General features: G+C 30.5%; 1 protein-coding gene across 1 annotated transcript; it reads left to right on the top strand.

The window, feature by feature from the left end:
- Nucleotides 1-148: 148 nt before the first annotated feature.
- On the top strand, nucleotides 149-1,873 carry MONOS_2303 (THO complex subunit 3; the record flags this gene model as incomplete). Its single annotated transcript, XM_067872217.1, has 6 exons — nucleotides 149-632; nucleotides 736-900; nucleotides 975-1,321; nucleotides 1,420-1,501; nucleotides 1,629-1,705; nucleotides 1,786-1,873. Exons 1-6 carry the CDS (start codon nucleotides 192-194, stop codon nucleotides 1,871-1,873), a joined length of 1,200 nt encoding a protein of 399 aa, XP_067728280.1. The 5' UTR covers nucleotides 149-191.
- Nucleotides 1,874-19,908: the final 18,035 nt, after the last annotated feature.

Genomic DNA, 19,908 nt, shown 5'->3' with positions numbered 1-19,908 from the left:
AAATAACGTTTCCAACAAACAAAATGCAAACGCATCGTACAAACTATAATGTAATTTAGTATTTCAAATTGTTTAATTCTATTTAAATTTTGGAACAAGAGTCATTTCTTCAACAATTAAAAATAGATCGAAAAAGATAACCATTTTATTTTTTTGTGAATTTGGTTGTGAAAAAGAGTTTTTAAAAGTCAATGATTCAGCAATATTCGCATTCCACTTCTTCTTCTATAAGCTCAAAATCAGTTATTGCTGAACATGGTCTTCCATTTGTCAGAGTATTTTTTTCTTTGCGTGAAAGTGTTTCTTCACTTGATTGGAGCCCTGACGGGAAATACCTTGCTGGTTCCCTTTCAGAGCGTTTTGATTCTATTACATCTTATGGCAGTTCTGGGATTCGTTTGTTTAATGTTCAAAGTAATGAAGCGCATTCGAAATTTCAAATCGAAGGAACTGGAAAGGTTATGTTTCATCCAACAGAACCTCTTTTGCTAACTCACTCCAAAAAAAACCTCGTAATGGTCGAGTACACCAAAGGGAAATCAAAGAAGTTATGCTCGCTTCCTCTTGGAGCAGGATCCATCCTTTGCTTTTCGGCTGATGGAGATTCAGTTATAATTTCTAATTACAATGAAGTTTGTCGAGACATTTTTTATGCTATGTTCAATATCGAAATGAATATCTTGATTTGTGTTGTTTATGCTTCGACGTACACTTCATTATTAATTTCACCAAAAGGATGGATATTTAATTCAATGTATTTCCAGGCGTACAGGAACTGTAACTTCTGAAAAATCTGTATCATCATTAATTACAACTGCGCGATTTTGTCAAGTTGATCGATTGATTTGCGGAAATGAGAAAGGTTGCATTGAAATATACTCATTCCCAGAATTTCAACTGGTTTGAACATTCTTAAAGTTATCTTTGTTCTTTTTTAAATGCATACTTTAAAACTTCAAAATGCCTACTGTTAGCTCCATTCGTTTCCGGCACATGCAGGAAATGTTATGTCAATTTCAGTATTTAATCCAACATTCATTCCACCAAGAAATTCAACAGTTGAAACTCCGAGTGCATCATCTACTGCATCCGCCTCCTCCACTTCATCCACTTCACAACCATCTTCTTCCACTTCAGCATCTTCCACCACAACTTCTGATTCTTCGGCTTCTTCCTCATCTTCAGCTGCTTCAAGTACACATCGTAAAAGCTCCACACAACTTGTGAAAAAGGGATTACTCGTTACAGGAGGAAGTGATGGTTGTGTAGTTGTGTGGGATCTGGCAACCCTTTTGTGCATAACTGTTATATCGAGACTTGAGTGTGAATATTCGCATATTTGTAGCATTAATTACATCTATTGCCTTCATATTTCTTTGGAAATGAATTTTTCTTATTGATTTTCTCAAATTTTTTAAGCTCACCGATTGCATGTGTTTCTCTAAGCTATGATGGATCTTTGATTGCATATTGTGGAGAAGGCGAATGCACTGTGGAAGTGGTCTGGAACTTTTTAATTCATTTCAGTTTACTTTAGAAATTTCAATTGAAATTTTCTCATTGCAAAAATTATTTTTTCATTTCAATTCTGCTTTTTAATGAAAACTTTTCCACCTATTTTTGAATAGTGCAATGCAATCACAGGGCATTCGTTGATATCAGTTCCTGTAGAAGTTCCAGTGAGTTACGTTGGATGGTCTCCAGTGTATGAATTTTATTTTATTTTTTGATGCTTCCAAATCTAATTGCTCATTCTATCTTTGATTATCTAACAACACTTTTAAGCACACTTGACTTAGGATTTGCTGGGGGAAGATCAAAAGTTGGAGTTGGAAAACTTGGATTGATATCATTTGAATGGGATGATAAATGATGAAAAATGTTGATTTTTATCATTTATCCTGGAATATGATCAAATAACAAAGGTAAATAATTTTTTCAATAAATATTTTTTAGCTAAAAAATTAAATTAAATTTTACAAAAATAAAAGCCAACAAAGAGAGATTAATTTTCAATCAACAAAATGAAATGATAAAAATTTTTAAAAAAGGAAAAGTAAAGAGAGTGTCAAAAGAAAGAAACTTGGAATAAAAGGGAAAAGGAGGGAAAGAAGGGAAAAGAAAAAGGTTAAAGATGAAAAAGAAAAGAAAATGAATAGAAACAGAAAAAGAGGAAAAAGAAAAGCTACAGCACTGGGTTTTTCCAGGCGGTCACCCATCCAAGTACTAACCCAGCGTTGGCCGCTTAACTTCGGAGGTCTGAAGGGATCCGGTGCGTATGACCAACTATGGCCGTAGCTCACACACACTTCCTCAACCATCCCTTTTATAATCTTCCCCATCTTCCCCATCTATCCTTCTTTTCTTTCTTTCTTTCTTTCTTTCTTTCTTTCTTTCTTTCTTTCTTTATTTCTTTATTTCTTTATTTCTTTCTTTTTCTTTCTCCCTCTTTTTCAATTTCTTTCTCTTTCTCTTTCTCTTCAACTATAACTTTCTTCTCCTTTCTTTCACACATTCACATTCACACCCTCCCACTTTCTTTTAATTACCACTTCACTTTTTCTCCTTTCTTTCCCTCATTCCTTCTTTCCCACATTCTCATCCTCTCTCACTCTTTCACTTTCAAAGTTCATTCATTCATTCATTCACTCACTCACTCACTCACTCACTCAATTATTCATTTTATCAATTCAATCAATATTTCACAATTCTTTCAACCATTCAATTTCACATTTATTCAATCCCTCATGAACTGTTTTCTCTTTTTCTTTTTCTTTTTCTTTTTCTTTTTCTTTTTTCTTTTCTCTTTTTCTTTCTCTTTCTCTTTCTCTTTCTCTTTCACTTTCACTTTTGAAATCGCTTCACATCATTGTGTTTCTCATTATGTTTTATCTCAAATGTTCGTTGGATGATTTCTTATTTTCTTTTTTTATTCATTCATTCAATTAATTGATCATTTGTTCATCACTTTATTCATCTATCCATTTGCACTTTCTTTTCTCTTTCTCCCTGATTTTTCTTTTTTCTCTCTCATTTTGTATTCTTAACATTTTGTTTTCATTCATCTTGTATATTTCCAATTAAGAAATTGATTTGAGATGGGTAATAGAAGGGAATGTGGGGAATGATAGTTAAAGAAAAATAATAATTAATAATGAAGGCAGGATAGAAAGTGAAGGGAAAGAGGAAAAAGTGAAAAGGAGAATTGAAAAAGAGGAGAGGAATGAATAAGTGAAGAGAAAAGAAGAGAAGGTGTGAAAAGAAAAGAGAAGAGGTTCTATGAATGAGAAATAGAAAAAGAGAAAAAGAGAAAAAAGGAAAGAAAGAAAAAAAAGAAAAGAAAAATGAGATAAAGAAAAAGATAAAAAAAAGAAAATTAAAAATAGAAATAAAAATAGAAATAGAAATAAAAATAAAAATAAAAATAAAAATAAAAATAAAAATAAAAATAAAAATAAAGATAAGAAAAAAGAAAAAAAGAGAAAAAATAATGAATAAGATGAAAAAGATGAAAAAGAAAAGCTACAGCACTGGGTTTTTCCAGGCGGTCACCCATCCAAGTACTAACCCAGCGTTGGCCGCTTAACTTCGGAGGTCTGAAGGGATCCGGTGCGTATGACCAACTATGGCCGTAGCTCACACACACTTCCTCAACCATCCCTTTTATAATCTTCCCCATCTTCCCCATCTATCCTTCTTTTTCTTTCTTTCTTTCTTTCTTTCTTTCTTTCTTTCTTTCTTTCTTTATTTCTTTATTTCTTTATTTCTTTCTTTTTCTTTCTCCCTCTTTTTCAATTTCTTTCTCTTTCTCTTTCTCTTCAACTATAACTTTCTTCTCCTTTCTTTCACACATTCACATTCACACCCTCCCACTTTCTTTTAATTACCACTTCACTTTTTCTCCTTTCTTTCCCTCATTCCTTCTTTCCCACATTCTCATCCTCTCTCACTCTTTCACTTTCAAAGTTCATTCATTCATTCATTCACTCACTCACTCACTCACTCACTCAATTATTCATTTTATCAATTCAATCAATATTTCACAATTCTTTCAACCATTCAATTTCACATTTATTCAATCCCTCATGAACTGTTTTCTCTTTTTCTTTTTTCTTTTTTCTTTTTTCTTTTCTTTTTCTTTCTCTTTTTCTTTCTCTTTCTCTTTCTCTTTCTCTTTCTCTTTCACTTTTGAAATCGCTTCACATCATTGTGTTTCTCATTATGTTTTATCTCAAATGTTCGTTGGATGATTTCTTATTTTCTTTTTTTATTCATTCATTCAATTAATTGATCATTTGTTCATCACTTTATTCATCTATCCATTTGCACTTTCTTTTCTCTTTCTCCCTGATTTTCTTTTTCTCTCTCATTTTGTATTCTTAACATTTTGTTTTCATTCATCTTGTATATTTCCAATTAAGAAATTGATTTGAGATGGGTAATAGAAGGGAATGTGGGGAATGATAGTTAAAGAAAAATAATAATTAATAATGAAGGCAGGATAGAAAGTGAAGGGAAAGAGGAAAAAGTGAAAAGGAGAATTGAAAAAGAGGAGAGGAATGAATAAGTGAAGAGAAAAGAAGAGAAGGTGTGAAAAGAAAAGAGAAGAGGTTCTATGAATGAGAAATAGAAAAAGAGAAAAAGAGAAAAAGGAAAGAAAGAAAAAAAGAAAAGAAAATGAGATAAAGAAAAAGATAAAAAAAAGAAAATTAAAAATAGAAATAAAAATAGAAATAGAAATAAAAATAAAAATAAAAATAAAAATAAAAATAAAAATAAAAATAAAAATAAAGATAAGAAAAAAGAAAAAAGAGAAAAAATAATGAATAAGATGAAAAAGATGAAAAAGAAAAGCTACAGCACTGGGTTTTTCCAGGCGGTCACCCATCCAAGTACTAACCCAGCGTTGGCCGCTTAACTTCGGAGGTCTGAAGGGATCCGGTGCGTATGACCAACTATGGCCGTAGCTCACACACACTTCCTCAACCATCCCTTTTATAATCTTCCCCATCTTCCCCATCTATCCTTCTTTTCTTTCTTTCTTTCTTTCTTTCTTTCTTTCTTTCTTTCTTTCTTTCTTTATTTCTTTATTTCTTTATTTCTTTCTTTTTCTTTCTCCCTCTTTTTCAATTTCTTTCTCTTTCTCTTTCTCTTCAACTATAACTTTCTTCTCCTTTCTTTCACACATTCACATTCACACCCTCCCACTTTCTTTTAATTACCACTTCACTTTTTCTCCTTTCTTTCCCTCATTCCTTCTTTCCCACATTCTCATCCTCTCTCACTCTTTCACTTTCAAAGTTCATTCATTCATTCATTCACTCACTCACTCACTCACTCACTCAATTATTCATTTTATCAATTCAATCAATATTTCACAATTCTTTCAACCATTCAATTTCACATTTATTCAATCCCTCATGAACTGTTTTCTCTTTTTCTTTTTCTTTTTCTTTTTCTTTTTCTTTTTCTTTCTCTTTTTCTTTCTCTTTCTCTTTCTCTTTCTCTTTCACTTTCACTTTTGAAATCGCTTCACATCATTGTGTTTCTCATTATGTTTTATCTCAAATGTTCGTTGGATGATTTCTTATTTTCTTTTTTTATTCATTCATTCAATTAATTGATCATTTGTTCATCACTTTATTCATCTATCCATTTGCACTTTCTTTTCTCTTTCTCCCTGATTTTCTTTTTCTCTCTCATTTTGTATTCTTAACATTTTGTTTTCATTCATCTTGTATATTTCCAATTAAGAAATTGATTTGAGATGGGTAATAGAAGGGAATGTGGGGAATGATAGTTAAAGAAAAATAATAATTAATAATGAAGGCAGGATAGAAAGTGAAGGGAAAGAGGAAAAAGTGAAAAGGAGAATTGAAAAAGAGGAGAGGAATGAATAAGTGAAGAGAAAAGAAGAGAAGGTGTGAAAAGAAAAGAGAAGAGGTTCTATGAATGAGAAATAGAAAAAGAGAAAAAGAGAAAAAGGAAAGAAAGAAAAAAAGAAAAGAAAATGAGATAAAGAAAAAGATAAAAAAAAGAAAATTAAAAATAGAAATAAAAATAGAAATAAAAATAAAAATAAAAATAAAAATAAAAATAAAAATAAAAATAAAAATAAAGATAAGAAAAAAGAAAAAAGAGAAAAAATAATGAATAAGATGAAAAAGATGAAAAAGAAAAGCTACAGCACTGGGTTTTTCCAGGCGGTCACCCATCCAAGTACTAACCCAGCGTTGGCCGCTTAACTTCGGAGGTCTGAAGGGATCCGGTGCGTATGACCAACTATGGCCGTAGCTCACACACACTTCCTCAACCATCCCTTTTATAATCTTCCCCATCTTCCCCATCTATCCTTCTTTTCTTTCTTTCTTTCTTTCTTTCTTTCTTTCTTTCTTTCTTTCTTTCTTTATTTCTTTATTTCTTTATTTCTTTCTTTTTCTTTCTCCCTCTTTTTCAATTTCTTTCTCTTTCTCTTTCTCTTCAACTATAACTTTCTTCTCCTTTCTTTCACACATTCACATTCACACCCTCCCACTTTCTTTTAATTACCACTTCACTTTTTCTCCTTTCTTTCCCTCATTCCTTCTTTCCCACATTCTCATCCTCTCTCACTCTTTCACTTTCAAAGTTCATTCATTCATTCATTCACTCACTCACTCACTCACTCACTCAATTATTCATTTTATCAATTCAATCAATATTTCACAATTCTTTCAACCATTCAATTTCACATTTATTCAATCCCTCATGAACTGTTTTCTCTTTTTCTTTTTCTTTTTCTTTTTCTTTTTCTTTTTCTTTCTCTTTTTCTTTCTCTTTCTCTTTCTCTTTCTCTTTCACTTTCACTTTTGAAATCGCTTCACATCATTGTGTTTCTCATTATGTTTTATCTCAAATGTTCGTTGGATGATTTCTTATTTTCTTTTTTATTCATTCATTCAATTAATTGATCATTTGTTCATCACTTTATTCATCTATCCATTTGCACTTTCTTTTCTCTTTCTCCCTGATTTTTCTTTTTCTCTCTCATTTTGTATTCTTAACATTTTGTTTTCATTCATCTTGTATATTTCCAATTAAGAAATTGATTTGAGATGGGTAATAGAAGGGAATGTGGGGAATGATAGTTAAAGAAAAATAATAATTAATAATGAAGGCAGGATAGAAAGTGAAGGGAAAGAGGAAAAAGTGAAAAGGAGAATTGAAAAAGAGGAGAGGAATGAATAAGTGAAGAGAAAAGAAGAGAAGGTGTGAAAAGAAAAGAGAAGAGGTTCTATGAATGAGAAATAGAAAAAGAGAAAAAGAGAAAAAAGGAAAGAAAAAAGAAAAAAGAAAAATGAGATAAAGAAAAAGATAAAAAAAGAAAATTAAAAATAGAAATAAAAATAGAAATAGAAATAAAAATAAAAATAAAAATAAAAATAAAAATAAAAATAAAAATAAAAATAAAGATAAGAAAAAAGAAAAAAGAGAAAAAATAATGAATAAGATGAAAAAGATGAAAAAGAAAAGCTACAGCACTGGGTTTTTCCAGGCGGTCACCCATCCAAGTACTAACCCAGCGTTGGCCGCTTAACTTCGGAGGTCTGAAGGGATCCGGTGCGTATGACCAACTATGGCCGTAGCTCACACACACTTCCTCAACCATCCCTTTTATAATCTTCCCCATCTTCCCCATCTATCCTTCTTTTCTTTCTTTCTTTCTTTCTTTCTTTCTTTCTTTCTTTCTTTCTTTCTTTATTTCTTTATTTCTTTATTTCTTTCTTTTTCTTTCTCCCTCTTTTTCAATTTCTTTCTCTTTCTCTTTCTCTTCAACTATAACTTTCTTCTCCTTTCTTTCACACATTCACATTCACACCCTCCCACTTTCTTTTAATTACCACTTCACTTTTTCTCCTTTCTTTCCCTCATTCCTTCTTTCCCACATTCTCATCCTCTCTCACTCTTTCACTTTCAAAGTTCATTCATTCATTCATTCACTCACTCACTCACTCACTCACTCAATTATTCATTTTATCAATTCAATCAATATTTCACAATTCTTTCAACCATTCAATTTCACATTTATTCAATCCCTCATGAACTGTTTTCTCTTTTTCTTTTTCTTTTTCTTTTTCTTTTTCTTTTTCTTTCTCTTTTTCTTTCTCTTTCTCTTTCTCTTTCTCTTTCACTTTCACTTTTGAAATCGCTTCACATCATTGTGTTTCTCATTATGTTTTATCTCAAATGTTCGTTGGATGATTTCTTATTTTCTTTTTTTATTCATTCATTCAATTAATTGATCATTTGTTCATCACTTTATTCATCTATCCATTTGCACTTTCTTTTCTCTTTCTCCCTGATTTTCTTTTTCTCTCTCATTTTGTATTCTTAACATTTTGTTTTCATTCATCTTGTATATTTCCAATTAAGAAATTGATTTGAGATGGGTAATAGAAGGGAATGTGGGGAATGATAGTTAAAGAAAAATAATAATTAATAATGAAGGCAGGATAGAAAGTGAAGGGAAAGAGGAAAAAGTGAAAAGGAGAATTGAAAAAGAGGAGAGGAATGAATAAGTGAAGAGAAAAGAAGAGAAGGTGTGAAAAGAAAAGAGAAGAGGTTCTATGAATGAGAAATAGAAAAAGAGAAAAAGAGAAAAAGGAAAGAAAGAAAAAAAGAAAAGAAAATGAGATAAAGAAAAAGATAAAAAAAAGAAAATTAAAAATAGAAATAAAAATAGAAATAGAAATAAAAATAAAAATAAAAATAAAAATAAAAATAAAAATAAAAATAAAAATAAAGATAAGAAAAAAGAAAAAAGAGAAAAAATAATGAATAAGATGAAAAAGATGAAAAAGAAAAGCTACAGCACTGGGTTTTTCCAGGCGGTCACCCATCCAAGTACTAACCCAGCGTTGGCCGCTTAACTTCGGAGGTCTGAAGGGATCCGGTGCGTATGACCAACTATGGCCGTAGCTCACACACACTTCCTCAACCATCCCTTTTATAATCTTCCCCATCTTCCCCATCTATCCTTCTTTTCTTTCTTTCTTTCTTTCTTTCTTTCTTTCTTTCTTTCTTTCTTTATTTCTTTATTTCTTTATTTCTTTCTTTTTCTTTCTCCCTCTTTTTCAATTTCTTTCTCTTTCTCTTTCTCTTCAACTATAACTTTCTTCTCCTTTCTTTCACACATTCACATTCACACCCTCCCACTTTCTTTTAATTACCACTTCACTTTTTCTCCTTTCTTTCCCTCATTCCTTCTTTCCCACATTCTCATCCTCTCTCACTCTTTCACTTTCAAAGTTCATTCATTCATTCATTCACTCACTCACTCACTCACTCACTCAATTATTCATTTTATCAATTCAATCAATATTTCACAATTCTTTCAACCATTCAATTTCACATTTATTCAATCCCTCATGAACTGTTTTCTCTTTTTCTTTTTCTTTTTCTTTTTCTTTTTCTTTTTCTTTCTCTTTTTCTTTCTCTTTCTCTTTCTCTTTCTCTTTCACTTTCACTTTTGAAATCGCTTCACATCATTGTGTTTCTCATTATGTTTTATCTCAAATGTTCGTTGGATGATTTCTTATTTTCTTTTTTTATTCATTCATTCAATTAATTGATCATTTGTTCATCACTTTATTCATCTATCCATTTGCACTTTCTTTTCTCTTTCTCCCTGATTTTCTTTTTTCTCTCTCATTTTGTATTCTTAACATTTTGTTTTCATTCATCTTGTATATTTCCAATTAAGAAATTGATTTGAGATGGGTAATAGAAGGGAATGTGGGGAATGATAGTTAAAGAAAAATAATAATTAATAATGAAGGCAGGATAGAAAGTGAAGGGAAAGAGGAAAAAGTGAAAAGGAGAATTGAAAAAGAGGAGAGGAATGAATAAGTGAAGAGAAAAGAAGAGAAGGTGTGAAAAGAAAAGAGAAGAGGTTCTATGAATGAGAAATAGAAAAAGAGAAAAAGAGAAAAAGGAAAGAAAGAAAAAAAGAAAAGAAAATGAGATAAAGAAAAAGATAAAAAAAAGAAAATTAAAAATAGAAATAAAAATAGAAATAGAAATAAAAATAAAAATAAAAATAAAAATAAAAATAAAAATAAAAATAAAAATAAAAATAAAGATAAGAAAAAAGAAAAAAGAGAAAAAATAATGAATAAGATGAAAAAGATGAAAAAGAAAAGCTACAGCACTGGGTTTTTCCAGGCGGTCACCCATCCAAGTACTAACCCAGCGTTGGCCGCTTAACTTCGGAGGTCTGAAGGGATCCGGTGCGTATGACCAACTATGGCCGTAGCTCACACACACTTCCTCAACCATCCCTTTTATAATCTTCCCCATCTTCCCCATCTATCCTTCTTTTCTTTCTTTCTTTCTTTCTTTCTTTCTTTATTTCTTTATTTCTTTATTTCTTTCTTTTTCTTTCTCCCTCTTTTTCAATTTCTTTCTCTTTCTCTTTCTCTTCAACTATAACTTTCTTCTCCTTTCTTTCACACATTCACATTCACACCCTCCCACTTTCTTTTAATTACCACTTCACTTTTTCTCCTTTCTTTCCCTCATTCCTTCTTTCCCACATTCTCATCCTCTCTCACTCTTTCACTTTCAAAGTTCATTCATTCATTCATTCACTCACTCACTCACTCACTCACTCAATTATTCATTTTATCAATTCAATCAATATTTCACAATTCTTTCAACCATTCAATTTCACATTTATTCAATCCCTCATGAACTGTTTTCTCTTTTTCTTTTTCTTTTTCTTTTTCTTTTTCTTTTTCTTTCTCTTTTTCTTTCTCTTTCTCTTTCTCTTTCTCTTTCACTTTCACTTTTGAAATCGCTTCACATCATTGTGTTTCTCATTATGTTTTATCTCAAATGTTCGTTGGATGATTTCTTATTTTCTTTTTTTATTCATTCATTCAATTAATTGATCATTTGTTCATCACTTTATTCATCTATCCATTTGCACTTTCTTTTCTCTTTCTCCCTGATTTTCTTTTTCTCTCTCATTTTGTATTCTTAACATTTTGTTTTCATTCATCTTGTATATTTCCAATTAAGAAATTGATTTGAGATGGGTAATAGAAGGGAATGTGGGGAATGATAGTTAAAGAAAAATAATAATTAATAATGAAGGCAGGATAGAAAGTGAAGGGAAAGAGGAAAAAGTGAAAAGGAGAATTGAAAAGAGGAGAGGAATGAATAAGTGAAGAGAAAAGAAGAGAAGGTGTGAAAAGAAAAGAGAAGAGGTTCTATGAATGAGAAATAGAAAAAGAGAAAAAAGAGAAAAAGGAAAGAAAGAAAAAAAGAAAAGAAAAATGAGATAAAGAAAAAGATAAAAAAAGAAAATTAAAAATAGAAATAAAAATAGAAATAGAAATAAAAATAAAAATAAAAATAAAAATAAAAATAAAAATAAAAATAAAAATAAAGATAAGAAAAAAGAAAAAGAGAAAAATAATGAATAAGATGAAAAAGATGAAAAGAAAAGCTACAGCACTGGGTTTTTCCAGGCGGTCACCCATCCAAGTACTAACCCAGCGTTGGCCGCTTAACTTCGGAGGTCTGAAGGGATCCGGTGCGTATGACCAACTATGGCCGTAGCTCACACACACTTCCTCAACCATCCCTTTTATAATCTTCCCCATCTTCCCCATCTATCCTTCTTTTCTTTCTTTCTTTCTTTCTTTCTTTCTTTCTTTCTTTCTTTCTTTCTTTATTTCTTTATTTCTTTATTTCTTTCTTTTTCTTTCTCCCTCTTTTTCAATTTCTTTCTCTTTCTCTTTCTCTTCAACTATAACTTTCTTCTCCTTTCTTTCACACATTCACATTCACACCCTCCCACTTTCTTTTAATTACCACTTCACTTTTTCTCCTTTCTTTCCCTCATTCCTTCTTTCCCACATTCTCATCCTCTCTCACTCTTTCACTTTCAAAGTTCATTCATTCATTCATTCACTCACTCACTCACTCACTCACTCAATTATTCATTTTATCAATTCAATCAATATTTCACAATTCTTTCAACCATTCAATTTCACATTTATTCAATCCCTCATGAACTGTTTTCTCTTTTTCTTTTTCTTTTTCTTTTTCTTTTTTCTTTTTCTTTTCTCTTTTTCTTTCTCTTTCTCTTTCTCTTTCTCTTTCACTTTCACTTTTGAAATCGCTTCACATCATTGTGTTTCTCATTATGTTTTATCTCAAATGTTCGTTGGATGATTTCTTATTTTCTTTTTTTATTCATTCATTCAATTAATTGATCATTTGTTCATCACTTTATTCATCTATCCATTTGCACTTTCTTTTCTCTTTCTCCCTGATTTTCTTTTTCTCTCTCATTTTGTATTCTTAACATTTTGTTTTCATTCATCTTGTATATTTCCAATTAAGAAATTGATTTGAGATGGGTAATAGAAGGGAATGTGGGGAATGATAGTTAAAGAAAAATAATAATTAATAATGAAGGCAGGATAGAAAGTGAAGGGAAAGAGGAAAAAGTGAAAAGGAGAATTGAAAAAGAGGAGAGGAATGAATAAGTGAAGAGAAAAGAAGAGAAGGTGTGAAAAGAAAAGAGAAGAGGTTCTATGAATGAGAAATAGAAAAAGAGAAAAAGAGAAAAAGGAAAGAAAGAAAAAAAGAAAAGAAAATGAGATAAAGAAAAAGATAAAAAAAAGAAAATTAAAAATAGAAATAAAAATAGAAATAGAAATAAAAATAAAAATAAAAATAAAAATAAAAATAAAAATAAAAATAAAAATAAAGATAAGAAAAAAGAAAAAAGAGAAAAAATAATGAATAAGATGAAAAAGATGAAAAAGAAAAGCTACAGCACTGGGTTTTTCCAGGCGGTCACCCATCCAAGTACTAACCCAGCGTTGGCCGCTTAACTTCGGAGGTCTGAAGGGATCCGGTGCGTATGACCAACTATGGCCGTAGCTCACACACACTTCCTCAACCATCCCTTTTATAATCTTCCCCATCTTCCCCATCTATCCTTCTTTTCTTTCTTTCTTTCTTTCTTTCTTTCTTTCTTTCTTTCTTTCTTTATTTCTTTATTTCTTTATTTCTTTCTTTTTCTTTCTCCCTCTTTTCAATTTCTTTCTCTTTCTCTTTCTCTTCAACTATAACTTTCTTCTCCTTTCTTTCACACATTCACATTCACACCCTCCCACTTTCTTTTAATTACCACTTCACTTTTTCTCCTTTCTTTCCCTCATTCCTTCTTTCCCACATTCTCATCCTCTCTCACTCTTTCACTTTCAAAGTTCATTCATTCATTCATTCACTCACTCACTCACTCACTCACTCAATTATTCATTTTATCAATTCAATCAATATTTCACAATTCTTTCAACCATTCAATTTCACATTTATTCAATCCCTCATGAACTGTTTTCTCTTTTTCTTTTTCTTTTTCTTTTTCTTTTTCTTTTTCTTTTCTTTTCTTTCTCTTTCTCTTTCTCTTTCACTTTCACTTTTGAAATCGCTTCACATCATTGTGTTTCTCATTATGTTTTATCTCAAATGTTCGTTGGATGATTTCTTATTTTCTTTTTTATTCATTCATTCAATTAATTGATCATTTGTTCATCACTTTATTCATCTATCCATTTGCACTTTCTTTTCTCTTTCTCCCTGATTTTCTTTTTCTCTCTCATTTTGTATTCTTAACATTTTGTTTTCATTCATCTTGTATATTTCCAATTAAGAAATTGATTTGAGATGGGTAATAGAAGGGAATGTGGGGAATGATAGTTAAAGAAAAATAATAATTAATAATGAAGGCAGGATAGAAAGTGAAGGGAAAGAGGAAAAAGTGAAAAGGAGAATTGAAAAGAGGAGAGGAATGAATAAGTGAAGAGAAAAGAAGAGAAGGTGTGAAAAGAAAAGAGAAGAGGTTCTATGAATGAGAAATAGAAAAAGAGAAAAAAGAGAAAAAGGAAAGAAAGAAAAAAAGAAAAGAAAATGAGATAAAGAAAAAGATAAAAAAAAAAGAAAATTAAAAATAGAAATAAAAATAAAATAAAAATAAAAATAAAAATAAAAATAAAAATAAAAATAAAAATAAAGATAAGAAAAAAGAAAAAAGAGAAAAAATAATGAATAAGATGAAAAAGATGAAAAGAAAAGCTACAGCACTGGGTTTTTCCAGGCGGTCACCCATCCAAGTACTAACCCAGCGTTGGCCGCTTAACTTCGGAGGTCTGAAGGGATCCGGTGCGTATGACCAACTATGGCCGTAGCTCACACACACTTCCTCAACCATCCCTTTTATAATCTTCCCCATCTTCCCCATCTATCCTTCTTTTCTTTCTTTCTTTCTTTCTTTCTTTCTTTCTTTCTTTCTTTCTTTCTTTATTTCTTTATTTCTTTATTTCTTTCTTTTTCTTTCTCCCTCTTTTTCAATTTCTTTCTCTTTCTCTTTCTCTTCAACTATAACTTTCTTCTCCTTTCTTTCACACATTCACATTCACACCCTCCCACTTTCTTTTAATTACCACTTCACTTTTTCTCCTTTCTTTCCCTCATTCCTTCTTTCCCACATTCTCATCCTCTCTCACTCTTTCACTTTCAAAGTTCATTCATTCATTCATTCACTCACTCACTCACTCACTCACTCAATTATTCATTTTATCAATTCAATCAATATTTCACAATTCTTTCAACCATTCAATTTCACATTTATTCAATCCCTCATGAACTGTTTTCTCTTTTTCTTTTTCTTTTTCTTTTTCTTTTTCTTTTTCTTTCTCTTTTTCTTTCTCTTTCTCTTTCTCTTTCTCTTTCACTTTCACTTTTGAAATCGCTTCACATCATTGTGTTTCTCATTATGTTTTATCTCAAATGTTCGTTGGATGATTTCTTATTTTCTTTTTTTATTCATTCATTCAATTAATTGATCATTTGTTCATCACTTTATTCATCTATCCATTTGCACTTTCTTTTCTCTTTCTCCCTGATTTTCTTTTTCTCTCTCATTTTGTATTCTTAACATTTTGTTTTCATTCATCTTGTATATTTCCAATTAAGAAATTGATTTGAGATGGGTAATAGAAGGGAATGTGGGGAATGATAGTTAAAGAAAAATAATAATTAATAATGAAGGCAGGATAGAAAGTGAAGGGAAAGAGGAAAAAGTGAAAAGGAGAATTGAAAAAGAGGAGAGGAATGAATAAGTGAAGAGAAAAGAAGAGAAGGTGTGAAAAGAAAAGAGAAGAGGTTCTATGAATGAGAAATAGAAAAAGAGAAAAAGAGAAAAAGGAAAGAAAGAAAAAAAGAAAAGAAAATGAGATAAAGAAAAGATAAAAAAAAGAAAATTAAAAATAGAAATAAAAATAAAATAAAAATAAAAATAAAAATAAAAATAAAAATAAAAATAAGAAAAAAGAAAAAAAGAGAAAAAATAATGAATAAGATGAAAAAGATGAAAAAGAAAAGCTACAGCACTGGGTTTTTCCAGGCGGTCACCCATCCAAGTACTAACCCAGCGTTGGCCGCTTAACTTCGGAGGTCTGAAGGGATCCGGTGCGTATGACCAACTATGGCCGTAGCTCACACACACTTCCTCAACCATCCCTTTTATAATCTTCCCCATCTTCCCCATCTATCCTTCTTTTCTTTCTTTCTTTCTTTCTTTCTTTCTTTCTTTCTTTCTTTCTTTCTTTCTTTATTTCTTTATTTCTTTATTTCTTTCTTTTTCTTTCTCCCTCTTTTTCAATTTCTTTCTCTTTCTCTTTCTCTTCAACTATAACTTTCTTCTCCTTTCTTTCACACATTCACATTCACACCCTCCCACTTTCTTTTAATTACCACTTCACTTTTTCTCCTTTCTTTCCCTCATTCCTTCTTTCCCACATTCTCATCCTCTCTCACTCTTTCACTTTCAAAGTTCATTCATTCATTCATTCACTCACTCACTCACTCACTCACTCAATTATTCATTTTATCAATTCAATCAATATTTCACAATTCTTTCAACCATTCAATTTCACATTTATTCAATCCCTCATGAACTGTTTTCTCTTTTTCTTTTTCTTTTTCTTTTTCTTTTTCTTTTTCTTTCTCTTTTTCTTTCTCTTTCTCTTTCTCTTTCTCTTTCACTTTCACTTTTGAAATCGCTTCACATCATTGTGTTTCTCATTATGTTTTATCTCAAATGTTCGTTGGATGATTTCTTATTTTCTTTTTTTATTCATTCATTCAATTAATTGATCATTTGTTCATCACTTTATTCATCTATCCATTTGCACTTTCTTTTCTCTTTCTCCCTGATTTTCTTTTTCTCTCTCATTTTGTATTCTTAACATTTTGTTTTCATTCATCTTGTATATTTCCAATTAAGAAATTGATTTGAGATGGGTAATAGAAGGGAATGTGGGGAATGATAGTTAAAGAAAAATAATAATTAATAATGAAGGCAGGATAGAAAGTGAAGGGAAAGAGGAAAAAGTGAAAAGGAGAATTGAAAAAGAGGAGAGGAATGAATAAGTGAAGAGAAAAGAAGAGAAGGTGTGAAAAGAAAAGAGAAGAGGTTCTATGAATGAGAAATAGAAAAAGAGAAAAAGAGAAAAAGGAAAGAAAGAAAAAAAGAAAAGAAAATGAGATAAAGAAAAAGATAAAAAAAAGAAAATTAAAAATAGAAATAAAAATAGAAATAAAAATAAAAATAAAAATAAAAATAAAAATAAAAATAAGAAAAAAGAAAAAAGAGAAAAAATAATGAATAAGATGAAAAAGATGAAAAAGAAAAGCTACAGCACTGGGTTTTTCCAGGCGGTCACCCATCCAAGTACTAACCCAGCGTTGGCCGCTTAACTTCGGAGGTCTGAGGGATCCGGTGCGTATGACCAACTATGGCCGTAGCTCACACACACTTCCTCAACCATCCCTTTTATAATCTTCCCCATCTTCCCCATCTATCCTTCTTTTCTTTCTTTCTTTCTTTCTTTCTTTCTTTCTTTCTTTCTTTCTTTCTTTATTTCTTTATTTCTTTATTTCTTTCTTTTTCTTTCTCCCTCTTTTCAATTTCTTTCTCTTTCTCTTTCTCTTCAACTATAACTTTCTTCTCCTTTCTTTCACACATTCACATTCACACCCTCCCACTTTCTTTTAATTACCACTTCACTTTTTCTCCTTTCTTTCCCTCATTCCTTCTTTCCCACATTCTCATCCTCTCTCACTCTTTCACTTTCAAAGTTCATTCATTCATTCATTCACTCACTCACTCACTCACTCACTCAATTATTCATTTTATCAATTCAATCAATATTTCACAATTCTTTCAACCATTCAATTTCACATTTATTCAATCCCTCATGAACTGTTTTCTCTTTTTCTTTTCTTTTTCTTTTTCTTTTTCTTTTTCTTTTCTTTTTCTTTCTCTTTCTCTTTCTCTTTCTCTTTCACTTTCACTTTTGAAATCGCTTCACATCATTGTGTTTCTCATTATGTTTTATCTCAAATGTTCGTTGGATGATTTCTTATTTTCTTTTTTTATTCATTCATTCAATTAATTGATCATTTGTTCATCACTTTATTCATCTATCCATTTGCACTTTCTTTTCTCTTTCTCCCTGATTTTCTTTTTCTCTCTCATTTTGTATTCTTAACATTTTGTTTTCATTCATCTTGTATATTTCCAATTAAGAAATTGATTTGAGATGGGTAATAGAAGGGAATGTGGGGAATGATAGTTAAAGAAAAATAATAATTAATAATGAAGGCAGGATAGAAAGTGAAGGGAAAGAGGAAAAAGTGAAAAGGAGAATTGAAAAAGAGGAGAGGAATGAATAAGTGAAGAGAAAAGAAGAGAAGGTGTGAAAAGAAAAGAGAAGAGGTTCTATGAATGAGAAATAGAAAAAGAGAAAAAGAGAAAAAGGAAAGAAAGAAAAAAGAAAAGAAAATGAGATAAAGAAAAAGATAAAAAAAAGAAAATTAAAAATAGAAATAAAAATAGAAATAAAAATAAAAATAAAAATAAAAATAAAAATAAAAATAAAATAAAGATAAGAAAAAAGAAAAAAGAGAAAAAATAATGAATAAGATGAAAAGATGAAAAGAAAAGCTACAGCACTGGGTTTTTCCAGGCGGTCACCCATCCAAGTACTAACCCAGCGTTGGCCGCTTAACTTCGGAGGTCTGAAGGGATCCGGTGCGTATGACCAACTATGGCCGTAGCTCACACACACTTCCTCAACCATCCCTTTTATAATCTTCCCCATCTTCCCCATCTATCCTTCTTTTCTTTCTTTTCTTTCTTTTCTTTCTTTTCTTTCTTTCTTTCTTTCTTTATTTCTTTATTTCTTTATTTCTTTCTTTTTTCTTTCTCCCTCTTTTTCAATTTCTTTCTCTTTCTCTTTCTCTTCAACTATAACTTTCTTCTCCTTTCTTTCACACATTCACATTCACACCCTCCCACTTTCTTTTAATTACCACTTCACTTTTTCTCCTTTCTTTCCCTCATTCCTTCTTTCCCACATTCTCATCCTCTCTCACTCTTTCACTTTCAAAGTTCATTCATTCATTCATTCACTCACTCACTCACTCACTCACTCAATTATTCATTTTATCAATTCAATCAATATTTCACAATTCTTTCAACCATTCAATTTCACATTTATTCAATCCCTCATGAACTGTTTTCTCTTTTTCTTTTTCTTTTTCTTTTTCTTTTTTCTTTTTTCTTTTCTTTTTCTTTCTCTTTCTCTTTCTCTTTCTCTTTCACTTTCACTTTTGAAATCGCTTCACATCATTGTGTTTCTCATTATGTTTTATCTCAAATGTTCGTTGGATGATTTCTTATTTTCTTTTTTTATTCATTCATTCAATTAATTGATCATTTGTTCATCACTTTATTCATCTATCCATTTGCACTTTCTTTTCTCTTTCTCCCTGATTTTCTTTTTCTCTCTCATTTTGTATTCTTAACATTTTGTTTTCATTCATCTTGTATATTTCCAATTAAGAAATTGATTTGAGATGGGTAATAGAAGGGAATGTGGGGAATGATAGTTAAAGAAAAATAATAATTAATAATGAAGGCAGGATAGAAAGTGAAGGGAAAGAGGAAAAAGTGAAAAGGAGAATTGAAAAGAGGAGAGGAATGAATAAGTGAAGAGAAAAGAAGAGAAGGTGTGAAAAGAAAAGAGAAGAGGTTCTATGAATGAGAAATAGAAAAAGAGAAAAAGAGAAAAAGGAAAGAAAGAAAAAAAGAAAAGAAAATGAGATAAAGAAAAAGATAAAAAAAAGAAAATTAAAAATAGAAATAAAAATAGAAATAAAAATAAAAATAAAAATAAAAATAAAAATAAAGATAAGAAAAAAGAAAAAAGAGAAAAAATAATGAATAAGATGAAAAAGATGAAAAAGAAAAGCTACAGCACTGGGTTTTTCCAGGCGGTCACCCATCCAAGTACTAACCCAGCGTTGGCCGCTTAACTTCGGAGGTCTGAAGGGATCCGGTGCGTATGACCAACTATGGCCGTAGCTCACACACACTTCCTCAACCATCCCTTTTATAATCTTCCCCATCTTCCCCATCTATCCTTCTTTTCTTTCTTTCTTTCTTTCTTTCTTTCTTTCTTTCTTTCTTTCTTTCTTTATTTCTTTATTTCTTTATTTCTTTCTTTTTCTTTCTCCCTCTTTTTCAATTTCTTTCTCTTTCTCTTTCTCTTCAACTATAACTTTCTTCTCCTTTCTTTCACACATTCACATTCACACCCTCCCACTTTCTTTTAATTACCACTTCACTTTTTCTCCTTTCTTTCCCTCATTCCTTCTTTCCCACATTCTCATCCTCTCTCACTCTTTCACTTTCAAAGTTCATTCATTCATTCATTCACTCACTCACTCACTCACTCACTCAATTATTCATTTTATCAATTCAATCAATATTTCACAATTCTT

Source organism: Monocercomonoides exilis, assembly GCF_001643675.1.
Source record: "Monocercomonoides exilis strain PA203 chromosome Unknown scaffold20-1493094, whole genome shotgun sequence".
Classification (NCBI taxonomy): Eukaryota; Preaxostyla; order Oxymonadida; family Polymastigidae; genus Monocercomonoides; species Monocercomonoides exilis.
This window is presented reverse-complemented; position numbering and strand designations above follow the sequence as displayed.